At 50.3% G+C, this 21,089-nt stretch overlaps 1 protein-coding gene across 3 annotated transcripts; it reads left to right on the top strand.

Moving 5' to 3' along the window:
- Positions 1 to 57: 57 nt before the first annotated feature.
- On the top strand, positions 58 to 15,733 carry LOC114815012 (cell surface glycoprotein CD200 receptor 2-like). Of its 3 annotated transcripts, none has more exons than XM_029074753.1 (7): positions 58 to 411; positions 4,061 to 4,168; positions 6,024 to 6,335; positions 7,750 to 7,998; positions 8,464 to 8,572; positions 13,824 to 13,869; positions 14,532 to 15,733. In XM_029074753.1, exons 1-7 carry the CDS (start codon positions 330 to 332, stop codon positions 14,781 to 14,783), a joined length of 1,158 nt encoding a protein of 385 aa, XP_028930586.1. In that variant the 5' UTR covers positions 58 to 329; the 3' UTR covers positions 14,784 to 15,733. The 3 variants fall into 3 exon arrangements, with proteins under 3 accessions (XP_028930586.1, XP_028930584.1, XP_028930587.1); XM_029074751.1 differs by having other exon boundaries at positions 14,511 to 15,733; XM_029074754.1 differs by lacking the exon at positions 4,061 to 4,168 and having other exon boundaries at positions 14,511 to 15,733.
- Positions 15,734 to 21,089: the final 5,356 nt, after the last annotated feature.

The following is a 21,089-nucleotide window of genomic DNA, read 5'->3' as shown; positions in this document are numbered from 1 at the left end:
AACCTAGTCAACCTGCTTTCTCAGGCTTCGTCGCAACCGTGAAGACAGGAAACCTGTTGCAGGGGTGACTTGCAGAGAGAAACCTCTTCTGGCCCAAGTGGCTAATCTGCCAGAAGCAGCCAGGGTGAGAGGAGCCCTGGGCAGGGTTGGGGGGCGGGAGAGCAGGACCCAGCAGGCTTTGATGGGCTGGAGCGGTGTGGTTTAGACTGGAGCGAAAGGGGCGGGCGAGAGAGCGAGGAGGAGAGAGCCACAGTCCCTGGCCACGAAAACTGCTTGAGGTCCTGCCAGCCGAACTGAAGGGAGACAGTGAAGTGCAGAAGAGCCTGGAGATGAGGACCCTGGGGAAGTCGCCGGCTTCAGAGCCGAAGGTAATCATGATTCTCCTGTTTGCCACCGCTGCTTCCAGTAAAGGTGAGCACTTGTTGACAGAGTTGATGCCGGGAGGCAGCGGGCGGGCAAAGAGACCCGAATGATTCTCTTCTTATTTATTGACTGGGAGTTTTCAAAATTCAACTTGATAGGGTCTGTAGAATCATTTTTTCTCTCCATGCTGGTGCCTTTAACTTTGATCTCCTCTTTGAGATGAAATGAAGAGACTGATTAATGGTCCCCATCTGAGCAGTGGGACCCAAGGCTCCCGGGCCCTGGCAGGGTTCAACCTGCTCACTCCCAGCCTGCCGGGTAAGACGGTCCAGTCAGGAGGGATTGTCTCATGCAACTGTTCCAGGCCAAAGAAGCCACCATGGGTGCTTTGATGGGGTTATAGGCTGCTGGAGCTTGGTTTTGGTGGCCTGTTTTCCTTGTGGTCCTCATGGACAGTTGGACATTAGCGAGGGGGTATGTCAGTTTCACTATGAAAGGCTTTCCCCACTGTAATTCCATTCTTCATATATCCAATCAATCAGTAGTATTTATTGAGCACCGACCTTGTGCAGAACACTATCCTGGGCGCCTACTGCATGCAGAGCACTGAACTGGGTGGCTGATAAAGTACAACGTGAGTAACGGATACTGTCCCTACCCTCAAGGATATTACAATCTTACGGGGAAGAGAAACAGACACAAATTATTTATTTACCAGTAGTTGAAACAAGAGCAAGGACAAAGATATAATTGGCAATGGAAGCTTAAAGAAAGACGACTAGGTGAATGTCAGTAAGAAAATACAAGAGCTGTCTGTGAATCACCATTTTCAAAAATGTTTAAGGTGACTGGAGGTTAATCTGGAAAGCTTCCTCGAGGAGCAGGTGGGAAGACTTTGAAGGTGATGTTTTAGAAAACTGACCTGAGATCAATGAGAATTTAGAAAACTACAGCTCTGATTTGGTGTTGGTTGAGTTGGTGGGAACATTCTCGAGGAGAATGTCTGGATGGGGCATCTGGATGGGGTGCCAGAAACCCGTGTTCTGTTCTTGGGTCAGCCATACAACTTGCTTAAGGATAATCAGCAAGTGATAGGGTAAGAGACTTGCCACTGCCCTGCTTTCTGCAACACTCTCCTCTCACCAAACTTGAGGGGTCCTACTTCCTTTGTCTTCAGGATGGTGTGAAGATTGATTATGTAGACAGGAAGCCATTTGAAACTTCTGAAATACATGCAATAAATATTATGATTTTCCAATTGACTTTTTGTGTACAAGTTTCTATATGCCCAAGAATCTGGGCCTACTTCTTCAACCCTTGCCAACATTTACTAAGCATTTGAACGTGTCTTGGTTCTCAGTTGCCCTTACTGGCCGGTCTCCCAAGCCAGTCTGTAAAAAGTCATCTAGTCCGTGTGACAGGCAGGGAGAGTTTACTTTCAGTGGGTACTTTCTACTCACCAACCACAAGACCCTTTCCCTAATGGCATGTTCAGTGTCCCAGTTGGTCATATTTTACAAGGAAATGAGGTCAGTCATGTATGACTGTCATTTCAGGCTAAAACTGAACAAGGAGAGGTGACTTCCTGTCCCAGTCTCTGTCACCAGCCTCTTCCTCTGCAAGTCTACTCTTCACCCTGCCACTAGAAGTAGTCCTGCTGATAGAGAAATTCTCCCCATTCTTGGAAGCCCGCAGGGGCTCAAACCGCCTCTATCATTAAGTCAGACAGGACCAATCAATTGATTATTTCCCCTATCTTGAATTTATTTTAAAGCCTGTCTCCCTCTCTAAACTGAAAGCTCCTATGGACAAGGATGAAGTCTACCAACTCTATTGCACTGCCCTCTTTGGAGTGTTCAGTACAGTGCTCTGCAACCAGCAAGCACTTCCTAAATAAACAGACAAATAAATACCACTGATTCGTTGAAGCCCTATCATTTGGGGCTGTACCTTATGGTCTCTCATAGTCATTTCTTTGATCCCTTAGTTTTCAGTACCTTCCTTCCAGCTCTTCAGAGAGCAGCCATCTAGGTGTCTCACAGCCATCCGTTCTCCCCACATATCCCACCCAGAGTACTAGGTTGAGGTGAGCAGAGCTTCCACAGTTGGAGATTGACTGTGTTCCAGGACTTGGCTGCTTGTGGTCCCGACATGCCGACAGAAGTTGAGTCTGGCCCGTAGGTGATGTTGATGGAACTGCTCAAGAAGCCAGATATGGCACCCCTGGGTGATCCAGGGCATGAATAATATTTTACTAAGAAATGGATGGCAAAATCGGAGCTGGAATTCCAGGACCATCAGCCACCTTTTTCATCTCAAAGAGATGACGAAAGGAATTAGAAGTGAGATTGGCCAAGTTGCACAAATACAAAGGGTCTTCTCTCTCTTCCAAGAGAGTGCATTGGTCTTATCAATTTCTGTTGGTGGGTGCAGAGAGGACAGAGTCACTTGCAATATCTGGGGTCTCCCCGAAGTGGTTGATGATCCATCCTGGTTTAGAGAGATTTCCCATTATAGCTCACCAAATAGCTGCTGTTTGGAGATCCTGTCATTGTCTGTTCTCCACCCATGTCCTGAGCAGCAAAAGTGTAAGGTGACAGACTTGGGTTTGAGGCTGGCAGGCTGAACCAGTATCCAGGGTCTCAGTGTTTGTGATGTTCAGTGGTCCATGAAGCTGCACCATCCAGACGCTATGCATGTGTAACTTGGCGTGGTTTATCCCTCATTGCTCTTCTCTGAGTAGTTCTGGGTTGGTGTGGTTAGGGACTTCTTTTGTTTCCCAGTACTCCTTTTGTGACCTCCTGACTGAAGTTTCCTTAATGGGTTGCTGATAGTGTGTTAAAACCTAAATTAATTGCTAATTTGTGTTTTCCCCAAGAGATATCGGTCAAGTTGCATCAAGTTGCTTCAGAAAGTTCTTCAAGTTCACTGGTGACCCAGAAAACTCCCTGCAGAGCTATGTCAATGGACTTGGTTCTCCCAGACCCCAAAGTTGCAAAGGACTAGAGGATAAAACATGAAATTAACTTTCCCAACACTGGGATCCTAGGTGATCTCTCTTATTTAACCATCAATATTGTTACTTACATGGCATCTACTTTAAAGCTGCTCAGAACAGGAAAAAGGAGTGTCTTCTAAGAGCTGCTCAGAACAATTGAGCAGGTCAAGGAAGACCTGAAGAGTAACATAGGAGTCCAGATGAATCAGTTCCCACGCCAGGTAGATGATGGAAACTATTCTGCTTTCTCATGAAGAGGTCTGTGGGGTTTTCACCCTTGACTGTTACCCGCAAGCAGGTAGAGCTATCCCAAGAGTGAAGCAGTCGATGAATCGGTCATTTTTTTAAAATGGCATTTGTTAAGCGCTTACTGTGTGCCAGGCATTGGACTGAGCGTTGGGGTAGATACAATTTAAACAGGCCCTACACAGTCTATGTCTCACAGAGGGGTCCCACTCTTAACCCCCATTTTACCGATGAGGTAACTGAGGCACAGAGAAGTGAAATGACTTGCCCAAGGTCACACAGCAAACTGTGGAGCCGGGATTGAACCCAGGTTCTTCTGACTTCCAGGCCTGTGCTGTGTCCACTGGACAACACTGCCTTCAGTGGTATTTATGGAGGGCTTGCTGCATACAGAGCACAGGTGACTCGACGTTGTTTTGAGCACAAAGGTCGCTTGGTTCTGTTTTTCCACAGCAGACCCGACAGCTTCAGTAAATTCCTCTGGGCCTTCACTTGTGGCACAGACCTTCCCAACCCTCATCCCGGACCAGGAAGCTCAAGCTTGCAGCAACTTCGACAAAGGTAGCCGTAGCCAGGAGGCAGCAGCCTGGTAGGGTGGCAGGGTGGTCTGGCGGCTGGGTGGTCGGGCAGCTGGGGTTAGAGCAGCCGGGCTGGGCCCTGGAGCGGGAATAAGGAAGCTTCTGGGGGGAGGTGACGCCGAGACCAACCAGCAGGTGGAGACCTCACACTGACCCTGCCCAGCAAGGTTCCCATGGGGCAATAACGGATCTTTTCCTCACATGAGGGGTAGAGCTTTCTGGCGTTACCGTGTGCCTGGCTTCACTTTGGTCCATCATTGTTGCACAGCGTTTTTCTTTTCCTGTCAGCTGGCCTCCAGAGAAATTACAGGCCCTTGGGTGGAAAGCACAGCTCGAAACTGGCCTCCTGGCAGTGCCATAATAATAATAATAATGTTGGTGTTTGTTAAGCGCTTACTATGTGCAGAGCACTGTTGTAAGCGCTGGGGTAGATACAGGGTAATCAGGTTGTCCCACGTGAGGCTCACAGTTAATCCCCATTTGACAGATGAGGTAACTGAGGCATAGAGAAGTGAAGTGACTTGCCCACAGTCACACAGCTGACAAGTGGCAGAGCCGGGATTCGAATTCATGACCTCTGACTCCCAAGCCCGTGCTCTTTCCACTGAGCCACGCTGCTTCTCAGCGTGCCATGATAGAGGGACAGCATCCACTTGTCCAGAACTTGTCTGGATTAACCAGGAGGGCTCTCGTGCACAGCAAGACTCCTGGTCCACCCCTTGACAACTGAGCCCTCCCACCCCAGGCTGCCTTTTGCCCGTTGCCTCACAGAGGGGGAATTCTGCCTGATCACTGGTTAGCCTGGGCCTTGGACTGCTTAGCCTCACAGACAGGAGGAAGGGGAGCCCCAATCCCTGAGAGATGCGATCATCTAGTCGATGGGCCAGCAGCCGGCAGAGGGGCCAGCTGGAGTTCTGATTTAAGGCAGGGAAGGCAGTGGGTTAAGAGGGAATGTGTAAGTGGCCCATCATTCATTCAATTCAATAGTATTTATTGAGCGCTTACTGTGTACAGAGCACTGTACTAAGCTCTTGGAATGTACAAATCGGCAACAGAGACAATCCCTGCCCACTGACGGTCTTACAGTCTAATCGGGGGAGACAGACAGACAAAAACAGTAGCAATAAATAGAATCAAGGGGATGTACATCTCATTAAAACAATAGCAATAAATAGAATCAAGGGGATGTACATCTCATTAACAAAGTCCCCCATTGCGGAGGGGAGTGGCTCTCAGCATGGTGGTGAGCCTGTTGGTTGAGCAAGGGACTAGTTTGCATAGATGGGGTGAAAGGACTAATGGGGTGGAACCTGCTAGTCTCACGTAGACCTGGTCCTGAGGTGACCCTGCTGAGTGGTGGATGCCGTGGGCCCCAGATGGATGATTCCTGTCAGTCCCACGTTGGGGAGCAGCTGGCTCCCTGGGCCCCTACTGCCGGGGCCTGCAGAGAGGATCCGCAGATGTAACTCAGTGTGGAAGAGGGGACATAGCTCTGTGGAGAGCCCAGTTGTCAAGGGTGAAGCCCTGCTCCCTGGGGCCTGCTAGGCCTAATCCAGGGCCACAAGTTCTAAGCATTTCCAAGGGTTCGAGTTCCACCCTGCCCAGCTCTTACTCCGCTATAGCATGGAGTGTTCCGGAAACTGGGAAATGGATGGTCCGGGATTTGTTCCGCTGGAGACCCATCCGGGATGGGGACCGCGGGGCTGCCAGGTGGGAAGTTGACAGTGGCCGCTGTAGCATCAGCCACAGGACACGCTGTCCTGGCAGATCATCAGACAGGCCTTCGAGGACGGTGATCCCGCCCAGTGACCTTTATGGTTTTCCTGTTCTATGTCCAGGTTGCACTTCGGTGGAGGCAGTGGTGGGTTCCAAGGCAACTCTTCCCTGTTGTATCGTCCCATTGGAGAATCTCATTATGGTTTCATGGACCATCACCTGCAATGGAACTGCTAACTGGACCATGGCTTACAGGAATGATACAGCCTATATCACCACCCCTCCTGATGTGAGATTAGCCTGGGGACCGAGACCCGATCTGAATCCAGCCTTGCAGATTGAACCCGTGACAATCACAGATGACAACTTTTACCGTTGTGATATTGCAACAAGTCAGGGAAATTTCAACTGCGGACTTTGCCTGAGTGTGTTGGGTAAGGAAGAGCTTCTCTCAGGGATGGTAGATTCAGGACAGTCCCAGAAGTTCAACTCTCCCAGGGTACCACTTGATGGTGGGAAGGTCCTTGTGTTATGATCTGAAGAGCAGGACCCCCAGAGCCCTATGGCTCTTCCCCAGTCCTCCACCATGGCCCAGATTCTGGTCCTGATCTGGTCTCCCCCTTCTTCCCCAATCCAGTACTGACTCCTGCAAGGTGTGGGCTCTGAATTCAGGGGCTGGTGAATGCTCTCATCCACATTGGTCTGTTTATTTTGGAGATGTCAGAATGATAGTTCTCCATCCCCTCACTGCCTAGGCCTGGAGCTGCCACAGGTGAAATCTGCACAGAGGAACAGGAATGATCCAATTTTCCATGAAAGTCCCTCAGCGGGCAACAGGCCCAACAATGAGAACTGTTGGTTCCCTGCTACTGCAGGGCCTCATTCTCAGACATATGTGGTGATTGATCATCCCTTGGGGGGGAGGGGAAGACTGAGCACCCAGTCTGCTTCTAGGATATTTAGTTCTTCCAGAAAAGAAGGGATTCATTTCCTTTTCCTGCTTCCTTCCCCTCAACCCCATTCACCACCTCCCTGTTTGAGCCCCTCTGTGAACAGGTTCAGATTTTGCAGCCCAGTGGGCCATTACTGTTGCTCATTTGAGGCCTTAGTGTCTGGGTCCTTGGGACCATAGTCTGGTGGAAGGAAGAAAGGTCCCAGGGGACCCCGAGACTAAGCAAACTGCCAGGTGGGACTAAGGTGATGGGGAAACAAGTGGTGATACCCAGGCGTTTGGGGGTGCAGATGTCGAAGAGATAAGGATGGTTTGGCCTGATCCCAGAAGCAAGATTTAGGAGGAAAGCATACGATTTAGGATGGAAGATTGGGAGAAAATACTAGCCAACCTTTGCTATCTCCAGGACTGGGTGAATGGGTCTTGAGGGGTGATAGTGGGATAATAATAATAATAATTTTGGTATTTGTTAAGCGCTTACTATGTGCCGAGCACTGTTCTAAGCGCTGGGGTAGACACAGGGGAATCAGGATGTCCCACGTGGGGCTCACAGTCAATCCCCATTTTCCAGATGAGGTAACTGAGGCACAGAAGTGAAGTGACTTGCCCACAGTCACACAGCTGACAAGTGGCAGAGCTGGGATTCGAACTTATGACCTCTGACTCCAAAGCCCGTGATAGTGGGATGGTGAGCCCACCATGTGTGTGTTTCCCAAGGGCATGGTTGCAGGGGTGGGCTGTGATGAATGGATCCAGGACCACCTCTGTCCACTCCCCAGCAATGAGCCCGTTGGAGTCGAGGACCAGGTGAGGTTCCCTGGCCTCGGGCGGGGGCAAAACCTATTGCCCAAGGCAGGGAGCTGAGCTTCAGGCTTCCCTTCCTTTCCCCTCTGCAGTACCTCCCACGGTCTCGCTGGTTGTGGGGAAGGACAACCAGGTTGTGTGCGAGGCCTCTGCAGGGAAGCCGGCTGCCCAGATATCCTGGGTCCCTCCAGGGGAGCACAGCACCTCCAGCAGGACCCACGGCAACGGGACAGTGACGGTGGTCAGCACCTACTGGGGGAACAGCAGCTACATGTCTGACCTTGTCTGCTCTGTGAGCCATGTGACGGGGAACAGGTCTCTGTCCATGTACGGGACCTCAGGTAATGGTTCTTCTCTTATGTGGAGGTCCTGGGCTGGGGCAGGACAGGACGGGGTCACACAGGGACCTAGCAGCTCTTCACTATGTGTTTCGTTAAACTGGGATTGAAGAGGTAGTTATCGGAGGGGAGAAGGATGTGCTTTCTGGAGATGCTGGGTCCCCACTTCTCTTAGCACCAGGACCACGGTCTGGGGGAGAGATCCTTGGTGGTTCCCAGAGATAAATGCTCTTCAGTGGGTTCAGTGCAGGGGAGAGGTGTGGTGTGGGGGGCCGAGGAGCGAGGCTTTTCTTTCCAGTCACAAAGCCTCATGTCCTTTCCACTCCGATCTGCAAAGCTGGGTCCCCATTCTGAGACATCAGTAATTCCACCTCAGGCACCAGCAACAAGGATGGTGTAGTCTTCAGAGCAGTGAATTAACTCCCCTGGCTGGCATGTCTTGTAACCTTGGAGGCATCTTTGATCCAGGTCTTGGACCTTCTCAACTGCTGCCGGTTCTCTTGTCCCTCTCTGGGCTCCTGGCAGTTTTGATCATCGGGGGAGCTCTTGGAAGACAGAAACTCAGAGGCTGCTGCAGGTAATTATTGTTTGACTAACAGATTTGATCAGTCACTAGTGTTTATCGAGCATCTACTATGTGCAGAGAACTCTACTACCAATTATGATTATAATTGTGGTATTTGTTAAGTGCTTACTCTGTCAGGCACTCTACTGAGCACTGGGATGGATACAGCAAATCAGGTTGGATACAGTCCCTGTCCCACATGGGGTTCCCAGTCTCAAACCCCATTTTTCAGATGAGGTAACTGAGGCACAGAGAAGTGAAGTGAGTTGCCCAAGGTCAAACAGCAAATGAGTGGCAGAGCCGGTATTAGAACCCATGACCTTCTGACTCCCAAACTCAAGCTCTATCCACTATGCCATGCTGCTTCTCACAGTCTAAGAACTCGAGTGAGTACCCTAGAGTTAGTAGACATGATTTTTTGCCCTCAAGGAGTTTACAATTCAATGAGGGAGTCAGGTAGACACAAATTACAGTATCCATTTAAATCTAAACCTGTCCATACAGTGCCTTGGATGACAGTGTGGCAATAATCAGGGAAGTCTGCCTGGCAGAGGTGGGTTTTTTAGAGCACTTTGAAGCTGGGGAAATATACTTCTTGGGAAGATTTGTAGTTGTATCTCTGAGACCAGGGACCAAGTTGGGAAAGTCACGAATGATGGACAGTTAGAAGGCAAGCTTGTGGAGAACAAAAATTTCACTGGGGGAATAGTAGGTGAGGAGGACTGTTATATAAGTTGGAGAGATGTCATGGAGAATACTGGAGCCAAGGATCAGGAATTTCTGCTTGATGCAGAGGAAAGTGGTTAGGCATGGGAGGTTTTCGAGGAGTGGGGAAATGTGGGCTGAGTGATGTTTAAAGAATATGATCCATGCAGCAAAGTGAAGTACTGGCATGCCACCACCGCACCCCTTCCCCCTTCCTACCCCACCACCCCAAACACAACCACATGGAACATCCCCATGATACCAACATTCACAATTCAACCACATTTTCACGGAACATAAAATGCTCTCATATTCCTAGACACTTGCACATCATAAATAGGGAAGCAGCATAGCCTAGTGGAAAGAACATAGGCCTGGGAATCAGAAGGACCTGAGTTGTAATTCTGGCTCCACCACTTGTTTACTGTGTAACCTTAGGCAAGTCACTTCAATTCTCTGGACCTCAAGTACTTCATCTGTAAAATGGGGATTAAGACTGTGAGCCCCATGTGGGACGTGGATTAGGTCCAACTTGATTAGCTTGAATCTACCCCAGAACTTGAACGAATGAAAGACTGAAATACCTTAAAAAAATTAGGGCATCTGGAAGAGTAATAAGAAATTCCCTTATATGCTATATATTATGATGATGGTGGTGACAATGGTATTGAATGATACATATCATTAAACTATTGTTTTATTTTTAAATTAGAAATTCAAAGCTTAACATCACAGTATTAAGAAAATGAGGGGCTGTAATATAACTGAGTCTTTGCAGGGAGCTGCAGGAGCTTGTTCTGCTGACTGTCATGGAGGTTATTCAATGTAAGTGGGGAATTCATTCAATTTGGGTTGAACCGCTGCCATCTTCTTATTTTCTTCTCAAAACCCTTTGGTACTGGTGCTTTCCTTCTGAACTCCTCTGTGCACCTTTGATCTCCTCTCTCATTAGTCCCTTCTTTTTCTTCTTTGATTAGCATTAAAAGTTCATTCTCATTCTTGAAAATTAAGCAAGACTTTTTAGTCCCAAGATTTTAGCTGCTGAAGGAGAAACCTCAGTTTCTTTGTCTGTTTCAACATCTTGCAATGATGCATGGGATGGTTCAAGTTCAATGAAGTTCTTGTTGACCAATGATTCCTCTGAGCAGAACACAGTTAATGGTGCCCCTCATCTGGGCCCTTTAGGGTGAGAAAAGTGACAAATGTCCATAGCCTTTAGGATTTCCAAACCTCTTGGTGTCCTTTCTGGACTGAAGAGTCCTCACCTGTCCAGCCTGAATGCCAGTGGCAATTGTTCTATTCCCAGATGGTCTTTCAGGCCCTTCACTGTTCCATTCCCATGCCATTCCATCCTTCTGCAGAACCATGAGTGTGGCCATCTATCCCTACCCAGTTTTCTCTCCCTAACAGAATCCTTTCCCTCTGGTCTTTTGATGTGGTCCTGCAGCAGTGGGCCAAGGCTGAAGTTCCATTGTTTCTGAGAGTAGTCCAGGTCCTTATGCCCACAGCTGCCTGTGTCCCCTGCCGAAGCAGCTGGGTCCTTCAGCTGGACCCGGTTGCACAGTGACCCTGAAGAAGTACCCTCCTAGACCTCCAACTCCATCCTCCATTCCAGCAGGTGGAACCCCCTCCCACTCTGACTCTCAGGAATTTTATGCTGGGGGCCTCTCCAACCCCAGTGCTGTAGCGGTGGGATTCCCTCCCAGTGCAGTCTGACATCATGGAGGCCCCAAAGGCTGAAGTTATTGTACTTGGCCTGCATTGGGCCTCAGCCAAACTGTCATGTGAAGATCAGAGTCAGCATCAGCCTTGTTGATGACATCATCATCATCTTCTTCCTCATCACTGTCACCTTGGGATCATCCTCTGCATTAACCCACATCGCCATCATGACCCTCTTTCACATCAGCATCTTCATCATCATTATACTCACCTCAGCATCCTCATCATCGTTATCATCACCTCAGCATCTTCATTGTCGGTATAATCAACTCAGCATCAGTCTCCTTATCATCTTCAGCATCGTCACCAGCATCAGCACCCTCAATGTCCTCAGCATCTGCACCCTCATCATCACTGTCACCTCAATAGTCCCATCATCATTGATGTCACCTCAGCATCAGTGTCTTCACTGTTGTTCTTGTCATCTCAGCATGAGAGTCCTCACTGTTGTTCTTGTCACTTCAGCTTCAGTATCATCATCTTTATCGTCACTTCAGCATCGGTAGCCTCACTGTTGTTATCATCATTTCAGCATCAGTATCCTTGTCATCATTATCATCACCTCAGCACCGGTATCCTTGTCGCCTCAGCATCATCACCTAGATCAGCATTCTCACCTATGTTTTCTCTATTGTAACTTTAAGTGGAGGCAGAGGAAAGGGGTTGTATTTATTGAGTGCTTCCTGTGCACAGAGCACCTTGCTTGAGAGATTATAGAGACATGATCCCTGCCCACCAGGAGTTTCCAGTCTAACAGATAATGGCGATTATTGTTAGGAAAGGGGTTCTTGCTGAATCAGGTCAGGTTTTTGGGAGGAGTCAGGCTTTAAGCTCAGTTTTGAATGATGGAGGACAGGGACCTGGTCACAGGGACAAAATGAGGCAGGAATCTTGGGACCGCTTAGTTGGCATTGGTGTGAGCTTGCTGATGGAGGCTCACTGTATGACCAATGTAATAGAGAAACTGCAAGCCGGAAGAGCAGGACAACATTTCAAAGATACAGTGATGCTCAATCTCAAATAATGTAGGAGAGCTGCAGACCGTTGGGAGAGAGCAGCAGCAGCAGCAGGAGCAGCCACAGCAGCAGCAAGCGCACCAGCCCAGTAGGCAGTGGGCAGAGAGGGGCTGCTCTCCTGGAGCAGATGACTGGGAGACACCACAGTGGTGAACAGACCCACCCAGCAGGAGATGGGTGGAGAAGGGCTGCTGTCTTGGAACGGCTGGCTGGCAGACATCTTGATGGCAGACAGACCAGCCTGGCAGACCGTGGGCAGAGTTGGGCTGCTCTCCTGGAATGGATGTCCGGGAGATTACAGTGACAGCAGATCGCCCAACCTGGCAGGCGGTCAGTGACAGGAAAAGAGGGGCTGCCCTGCTAGAGTGGAAGGCCAGGAGACACTTCAGTGGCAGACAGATCAGCCCCATGAGCAGCAGTTGGGAGAGGGGCTGCTCTCACTGTTCCAAGGTTCAGGAAGATAGAAGACCAAGGGACAGATTAGAAAGTAAAGGCAGATGCTGAAAGGAGCAAACCCATTCATGTGGCCAAGTACAATAAACATGTTCTCTCCCAGGGGAATAGAGTGTCAGCCCAGCCACACCTACATACCTGGATAGAAGTAACATCTCTGGATATAAAGGGAGGCTATCTCTACGAGTGCACGTGCATGCACACACACACACACACACACACACACACACACAATTCACCCACCTGCACATGTACTCTCCAGCACACACAACTCCACATGATTGGTTTGAAGTTGACAGAGGAACAGAGATGGAGACATACACAGGGTAAGGAAAGAAGACCTAGAAGGTGTGTATGCAGGGAGGGGTGTGAGAAGAAGTGCCACCAGGTAAGTACAGAAAGGAGGGGAGGGACCATGGGAGTGTGGAGGGCAGGGTTGTGGGGAAAGAATGTAGGGATATAGAGGAGAGGTGTTGAGGCATCTGGGTGGGAAGGGATGATGACTGACCCAAAAGGGAGGCTGAGAGAGAGCACGGAGGGGAGAGGGTGGGGCGTGGAGAAGTGGAGACAGACCCAGGGAGGAGTTTTGCCTTTGCTGCTCTGCTCCATGCTTTGCCGTCCACTTGGGCAGAGTTGAAACAGTGCTCTCAGTTGATTATTCTGTGGATTATCTTGTATTTACTCTCAGTGCTTAGTACAGTGTTTGGCACATAGTAAGGACTTCAAAAATTCCATTTTTAAATTATTATAAGCCCACCAGCCCTGGTCACTACTCTGAAGGTAGAGGGCTATAGCAGCAGCCACCAAGTGGGTGGCCCTGGACTGGGGGCAGGACCCGGCCTCCCACCTTCTCTCTCTGGGAGGCAGGAGGACTGTGAGGGGCAGAAAGTGCCCTGTTGGGTACGTGGTGTGTGCACTGGGCACCTCTGGCCCAGCCCTCCCAGTGAACCAGTTGGAGCACCTGCTGGTGGGGATAGCAGAGACATACAGTAAATACCGTTCCTGGGATTTAGCAAAGCCAAGACCTCATTGGCAGCTCTGGCAGCGCCCCACCCTCACCCTCTACCCCCGCCAACCCCAGCTTCCTACCAATCTTGCCCACCCCAGTACCATGTGGCTACCTTAGAGCAGGAAGTGTGCTCCACCCATTCCCCAAGCAAGGCTCCCATGGGCCTGTGGGCACAACTTGAGTGGCAAGGTGACAGTCAGGCCTGGAATTCCATGAAGCGCTCCCTCCTCCTTCCTGTAAGCTTCCCTCAGGGGCTCCCTTCTATGACAGTTGGAGCAGAGCCCCCTGGGTGGTTGTGGGGTGACTCCTGCATTTGCTGGGGAGGACTGGAGTCATTGCTGCTGAATTGTTCCCACAGGACTCCCCCTACTGTGATACATGAAGCCAGCTTTGGTGCTAAAAAGGTAAGGTGTGAAGACTTGGGTCTGGCATAGGCCACGGACTGTCACTTGGGTCCAGGGTGGAATTTAGGGATTTTTTTCATTCCAGCTAAAATGCTGTGGGGAGCCCCTGAAGCCCCGGCCCACCCACCCGTTCCCTCAGCCCTGTGTTGGGTGAGGCCAGTTCCTGATTGCTCCCACTGGGGCCGGGATCCAGTGCCCATACCGGGCTGCTTTTGGGCAAGGCTGTGCTGCCGCCTCCTCTCACCTGAACCCCAGCCTGCCCTTGTCCCTCTGTGCCCCCACTCACTGTCCTCCTGAGAACCCCATCCCGTGCCCTCTTGTCCCTTCTAACACCATCCCTGAGTGCTCCTGACCCTGCACGTCCCGCTCTCCTGAGCACCCCTTCCAATTCTATCCACCTGAACACCCCTTCCATCCTATCCACCTGAACACCCCATCCTCTGTTCCCTCACCACTCCAGACACCACCTTAGTCTGCATAGCCCCATTCCCTGGGCATCCCCCATGCATGCACCCCAGAAACATGGGCTCCTGCTCGGGCCCATCCCCTGTGACATTGTGAGTAGTAAGGTCCTGGTTGGGGTTTGGCTCAGAGGAACAAAGTGATCCCAACTAGTTTCCTGGTTCCTGCCCTGACCCCAGCCCTTGACCCCCGGGTTCCAGGGTTTGACTGGCGCTTCCAGTCAGAACCAGGAGGAGAAGGAAGAGGAGGAGGAAGTGGAGCACATTTATCTCAACACCAGCGTGGAGAGCAGTGCGCACAGAAGAGCTTGGACCCAGGCTTCCAGCCGGGACCAGGAGGAGGAGGTGGAGCACAATTACTTCAACACCGGGGCAGAGAGCAGTGCCCGTGGAAATGCTTGGACCGAAGTTTTCTGCCAGGGGGAGGAGCACATTTACCTCAACTTCAAGTAGAAGAGTGGTGCTCCCGGGAGCCTGAAGCCTAGTCAGGCCTTGCTCCCGCCCTATCACTGCTGTCCCTAGGGGCTCTGAAAAGTTTAGGGGAGGAGGAAACTGACCCTGGGCACAGACTTTGGAGGAAGGAGTCAATCCTCTCTGTGTGCTGCTGCCTTTGTTGGGGTCTGGCTGGTTCAGAGACTTGGCTTGCTGGGCTCACTGGCCTTATTTGGTGGCACCAGGGTTACGGGAGGTTGGAGTCGGTGAACAAATGGGCCTGAAGCTGGGCCTGGCCTGGCATCTCTCTGGACTGCCTATAGCAAAGGTGTGGTTAAGTCTGTAGATGGTTCCTGCTGGGATAGACTCAGGGCGGTCCCATCAGCCACAGGTCTGGCAGGGGCCTGGCAAGGGTTTGGGGGATGTGGGAGGGGCTGCTTGCAGCTTGGCATTTTTTTGCCCCTTCTGCCCAGAGAGTGCTTGGGACACTTTGCACAAGTGTCCCTGCCCTGACCATCACACCAGTGTCTGAGGGGATCTGCCAACCTGCTGGGAGTAGCCAGAGATTCCTGCTGATGCTCCAGCACCCCCAGGTTTGGCCAGGTGCTGAGGGGTAGGAGCTGCTGGAGGTGGGAGCTTCCTGAGAGGAAAGCCTTGGGGTCCCAGCTCACACTCTTTTTCATTCCTCCCTGCAGTCATCAGCATTTTCTGTCCAAAATTGTTGTCTCCACCTGGGTCTTGGTCATTTGTGTGGCTGTTGTTTGGAGCCCCTGACCCCTCCTGGATTCCCCACCTGGTTTTTCTCCCCACCACTGCTGGAGCCGAGCGGTCTCCTGAGCAGACCATGTTCCTTGTTGTCCAATTGGGCATATGACCCTTTTCTTGCTGCAGTCTGGCTCTTCCCATGCCCCCTCCTGCCCCTGCTTGGACCTGGGCTCCCACCTCCGGCCCCACCCTCCAACCAGCCTCCTTCCTCCCCCTTAGTTTCTTCAGTCAGTCAATCAGTCAATCAATCGTACTTGTTGAATGATTACAGTGTTCAGAGCACTGTACTAGGCGCTTGAGAGAGTACAATATAAAAATGAAACAGACACATTCCCTGCCCATAACAAGCTTACAGTCTAGAGGGGGAGACAGACATAAATATAAATAAGTAAATTACAGATAAGTACATAAGTACTGTGAGGCGGGGCAGGAGGATGAATAAAGGGAGCTAACCAGAGCGATGCAGAAGGGAGTGGGAGAAAAGGAAAAGAGCGCTAATCAGGGTAGGTCTCTTGGAGGAGTAGTGCCTTCAGTAAATCAGTCCATCATATTTTTTGAGTGCTTAGTGTGTGTGAAGCACTGTACTAAGCTCTTGGGAGAGTATAATATATAAAAAAACAGACTCAATCCCTACCAACAGTGAATTTACAGTCTGGCTTTTAAGGAGGGGGAGACTAATTTTCTGTTGTGTATGAGGAAAGAGGGCATTCCAGGCCAGAAGCAGGAGGTGGATGAGAGGTTGCTGATGAAATAGATGATAGAAAGGTACAGTGAGAAGGTAAGCATTAGAGGAGCTAAATTTGCAGGGCTGGGTTATAGTAGGAGAGTAGCGAGCAGAGGTAGGAGGGGGAAAGGTGATCGACTGCTTTAAAGCCATGGGTAAGGAGTTTCTATTTGATGTGGAGATGGAACATCCTGACTCTCCCAGCTACAGTCCATACTTCATTCTGCTTTTTGGATAATTTTTCTAAAAAAACCACTCAATCCATATCACCTCTCTCCTCAAAATCCTAAATGGTTGCCCTTTCACTTCTGCATCAGTCAAAAATTCCTTGCCACTGACTTTAAGGTATTTAATCAGCTCACCCTCTCCTACCTTATCGGGCTGATCTCCTATTACAACCCAGCCCACACACCTCTCTCCTCTAACACCAACCTATTCACTATGCCTTGATTTCATTTATCCCATCACAGATCCCTTACCCACATCCTCCCTCTGGCCTGGAACTCTCCCCACCTTCATATCCGACAGACCACCACTATCCCTACCTTCAAAGCCCTCGAAAATCACATCTCCTCCAAGAGGCTTTCCCTGAATAAGCCCTCACTTCCCCTATTTGAGCTACCTCCTTTATCAGCTGTGCTATTGGGTTTTTGATTTTTTATACCACACCCACAGCAGTTATGTACATATCCATCTGTAATCAATTTTCATATCTGACTCCCCATCTGGTCTGTTAGCTCCCTTTGGGCAAGGATCTTGTCAACTTATTCTACTGAATTTTACTCTCCTTAGTACTGAAAACAATGATCTGCACACAGTAAGTGCTCAATAAATACCACTGATGGACTTTCCCATCACTGTTTAGAGTACCATCACTATCCCTGTCTTCCAAGTGGCCACCTTGGCATTATCCTTGACACCCTTCTCTTTCAATACTACAGTTTCATCTGTCACAAAATCCTGTCAGTTTTTTCTTCCCAACCTTTCCCATATCCCTCATCCCTCCTTTATCAGCCAAACGTTCACCACCCTGGTCCGGGCCCTTATCGTATTCTAGTAAGCCTACAGCATCAGCTCCCTGCCTCCATTCTCTCCCCTCTCCAATCCACACCTCACACTACTGCCTTGAAAATTTCACAAAATGCTTTACTTCCCACATCTCCCCACTCCTCAAAAACCTGTCTGTGACAAGCAGAAACTTCTTACCAAAGGCTTTAAGGTACTGTCAGCTGTTTTCCTACTGCTTATTCACTCTCTTCTCTCACTCCTCCTTAGGTATCACACTTTCTTCCTCTCAAGCCAAGTTAGTCACAGTGCCTCATTCCAATTTCTATTGCTCTTGTCCTCCCTCCAGCCTGGAGCTTCCTCCCACTTCAAATATGACAGACCACCATTCTCCCCATCCTCAAAGCCCTTCTGAAATCTCAAATCCTTCAGGAGGCTTTCCCCAGTTCATTTAAAATCTCCCCTGGTCATCTTCCCTCCCCGGCCTCCCAGTGCTGCTTAGTCTTTCTGCACTTCCTAAGCTCTTGGGTGCTTGGCTTCTGCCCACAGCTCCCTGCATTTATGTACCTATCTAATGATTGCTATTACTTAAAGTACTAACTGATATTTACATATCCCTACCTATTTTATGATATTTGTTAAGTGGCTACTGTGTGCCAGGCACTATACTAATCAGTCACTCGAACTTTGAGCACTTATGTGCAGAGCACTGTACTAAGCACTTGGGAGAGCACAATACAACAGAATTAGCAGACACGTTTCCTCTCCTAGTGAGCTTACAGCCTAGAGGGGGAGCCAGACATTAATATAAATGAACAAGTAATTTTATAATATATAATTTAAAGATATGTGCATAGGTGTTGTGGGGTTGGAGTTGGGATGATTATCAGATGTATCAAATACTAAGCACTGGAACAAGCCAATTAGATTGGACTTGGTCCATGTCCCACCTGAGGTTCACAGGTAACTGAGGCACAGAGGAGTTAAGTGACCTGCCCAAGATCTCACAGCAGACAAGTAGTGAAGTCAGGATTAGAATCCGGGTCCCACTGAAACTTGCATGGGGCTGGAAGCCAGGGCACTTCGCCACAGGCATGTAATGCATAAATGTATTTCTCCCATATGGGAAGAGTGCATGAATGGGAGTTGGGTGCTTCACCACATGCAAGTAACACATAAGGGAATTTCTCCTGAGTGGGAAGCATTCATGGGTGGGAGCTAGATGCTTTGCCACGTGAAAGTAATGCAGAAGTGAATTTCTCCTGAGTGGAAATTATTTGTGGGTGGAAACTAGAGGCTTTGCCACATGTGAGTAACACACTTCCCCCAATGGGAAGGGTTCACAGGGGCTGGGTGCTTCACCATGTGCGAGTAATGCATGAGTGTATTCCTCCCGAGAGGGAAGTTCAATTTGCCACGTAGAATTAATCTTGCATGTCTCAGCCTTTTTGACCTGATCGCTCCCTCTCGCCGCGTCGATCCTCAAACCCGTCCCTGTGTGACAGGGTGATGGGGTCCCTCTCCCAGACTAGGCTTTCAGAGGTTTGAAGGCGGGGATCATGTCTACTAACTCTATTGTATTTTCTCAAGTGCCTAGCACAATGCTCTGCAGATAGTAGGCGCTCAGTAAATAGTATTGATTGACTGACTGATTTTGTCTCCAACACCCTCCTAACTGTCCCTATCCTGGAGGTCCAGGCATAGCCCAAACATGATTCTGCCCAGGATCTAAATGCTACTCTCCAGGACAGAAGTTTGGGTTTGAAGACTTTGGGGTTGACCCCAGGGGAGTAACTCAGAGTCTAATGATCTGAAGGACAAGTGGTCATCCTCCGACCCACAAGGCTCCCTGGTCTACCACAAGGGCACTGTCTGTCCTGACAATCAGGAGTGGTTAGGGGGACTGACTCCAGTCAGTAATGACTCCATTAGTGGTTCTGTGGGAGACTCTGGTGTCTTGAGGTTCAGGGGGCTGCAGAGACAAGAGGTGGATCCCAGTAAGAGTCCCAGGAGCCAGGAGCCTGGTCTCGGTCAGCTGCTGCTCTGCCAAGCTCTCCCAGGCTGCGCTGGGCGTTGCTGATTTGTTCATTTCTGGCCCCACCCATCATCCCTCCTGCGCGAGTCCAGCGGATTCCAGGCTGTGTTTTTTGCCGGGCTTGAGGCTCTGTTCCAGGTTTCTTGTTCCCAGTCTCTGGAGGTGCCAGCTGCTTTACGCCTTTTGAAGAGCTGTGGCCATCTGTGGAATGGAAGAGGTTGAGCTAACTCAGAGGACTGCAGAGTCATGGCAGCAGGGAGTAGACTGGGGGAGAGGACTGAGGGATAGGATGATCAGAAGGACTGGGGTGGGATGGGCTGGGGAGCAGCTGATGGAGGAGTGGAGCACACAGTGAACAAGAAAATGGGGAGCCAGGGGAACAAAGGACCAGAGAATGGACAGTTGGGGGACCAGAGAAATGGGAGACCAGGAGGACCGGGGTGACCGGAGGGACTAGGGGAGCAGGGTGACTGGGGATGTCAGTGGAGTGGGATGCCTGGGGTGATTTCCAGGAGGAAACAGTTTGGACAGTGAGAAGGCAGCAGCACCCATGGGTCCATTTTCACCATCACCTCAAAACCCAATCCCGTAATAGGCTGTTAGAGACCAGCCATGCTGCTCTCACTGGCTGGGAGTCTTCCCAGATCCCAGCTGTGCTAGGCTAATCTGGGGTCTCAGGTTTCTCTGCAGATCATCTCATTCCAGCCGCCCACACTCAGATGCATGAGATCACACTAAGCGCCGTGCCCAGCTCAACCTCTCTCTGGCTTTTGTGACTATTCGGTTTCCGGCCTGTCTGCCCCCAGCTGGTACAGAGAGGGCACCGGGTCACTTTATGTCCTGTTTCTTTAAGTGCCCAGGCTCCCACTGTCATGACGCTGCCACCCAGCTGCCCCCAGGGATGTGCATAGGGTTGGGTGGTCCCAGACAGATTTGGCAAAGCGGTCTGTGTGACATCATCACGTACTGCTGTGTGTTTGCAATGCAAATGACTTCATGTGTGCGCATCTGTCATGGGTTCTTATCTTGGCTCCACCACTTGTCTGCAGTGTGGCCTTGGGCAAGTCACTTCATTTCTCCGGATCTCAGTTACCTCATCTGTAAAATGGGGATTAAGGCCGTGAGCCCCATGCGAGACGGGAACTATGTCCAACCCGATTTGCTTGTATTCATCCCAGCACTATTATAGTGCCTGGCACAGAGTAAGCGCTTAACAAATACCACAATTATTATTATCATTAGTGTCTTCACCAGGTTCCTTCCACAGCAGTGCAGTAAATGCTGCACTGAAAGGGTGGGGACAAGGTGCTCCTAGATGCAGTGTTGGGGATGGGACACTGCCAGGCATAGGGTGTGGATGGGGCTCTGCCGGGAATGGGGTGGGAGTCCAGAGAAGCACACAGCCACCCTTTGTCCAAAGAGCCGCTGCACACTCAGAAGGGATGAGGAAACCGTAGAGGCCTGGCTGGACATTGGGTTTCACCACAGTGTTGGTCAGCCCTACACAGCCCCTGGGGCCTCAGTCCCACCCTGACCTCAGCCCCAGCCCCACCCTCACCCCAGACTGGACAATCTGCCCAGTCTTCACTGATCTGGCTCTGCCCTGGAGACTCGCTCAGCCCAAGGAGTGCCATTCTTTTTGACTGGGTGGTTGCCCGGCAGTTCTCTGGCAGACCTGCCCATCGCCTTGGGAGCTTTTCAAAGCAGAAAGAGGAGAGGTTGGTTTTTGCTGCTGTGTGGTCCAGATTGGTTTCTCCTCCCTCCCTAACCCTGGGTCTGGCTGAGGTGTCTTAGAGGG

This window comes from Ornithorhynchus anatinus, chromosome 11 (assembly GCF_004115215.2).
Source record: "Ornithorhynchus anatinus isolate Pmale09 chromosome 11, mOrnAna1.pri.v4, whole genome shotgun sequence".
NCBI classification, from domain to species: domain Eukaryota; kingdom Metazoa; phylum Chordata; class Mammalia; order Monotremata; family Ornithorhynchidae; genus Ornithorhynchus; species Ornithorhynchus anatinus.
Note: the sequence above shows the minus strand (reverse complement) of the source record. Positions and strands in the feature narration are given on the sequence as shown.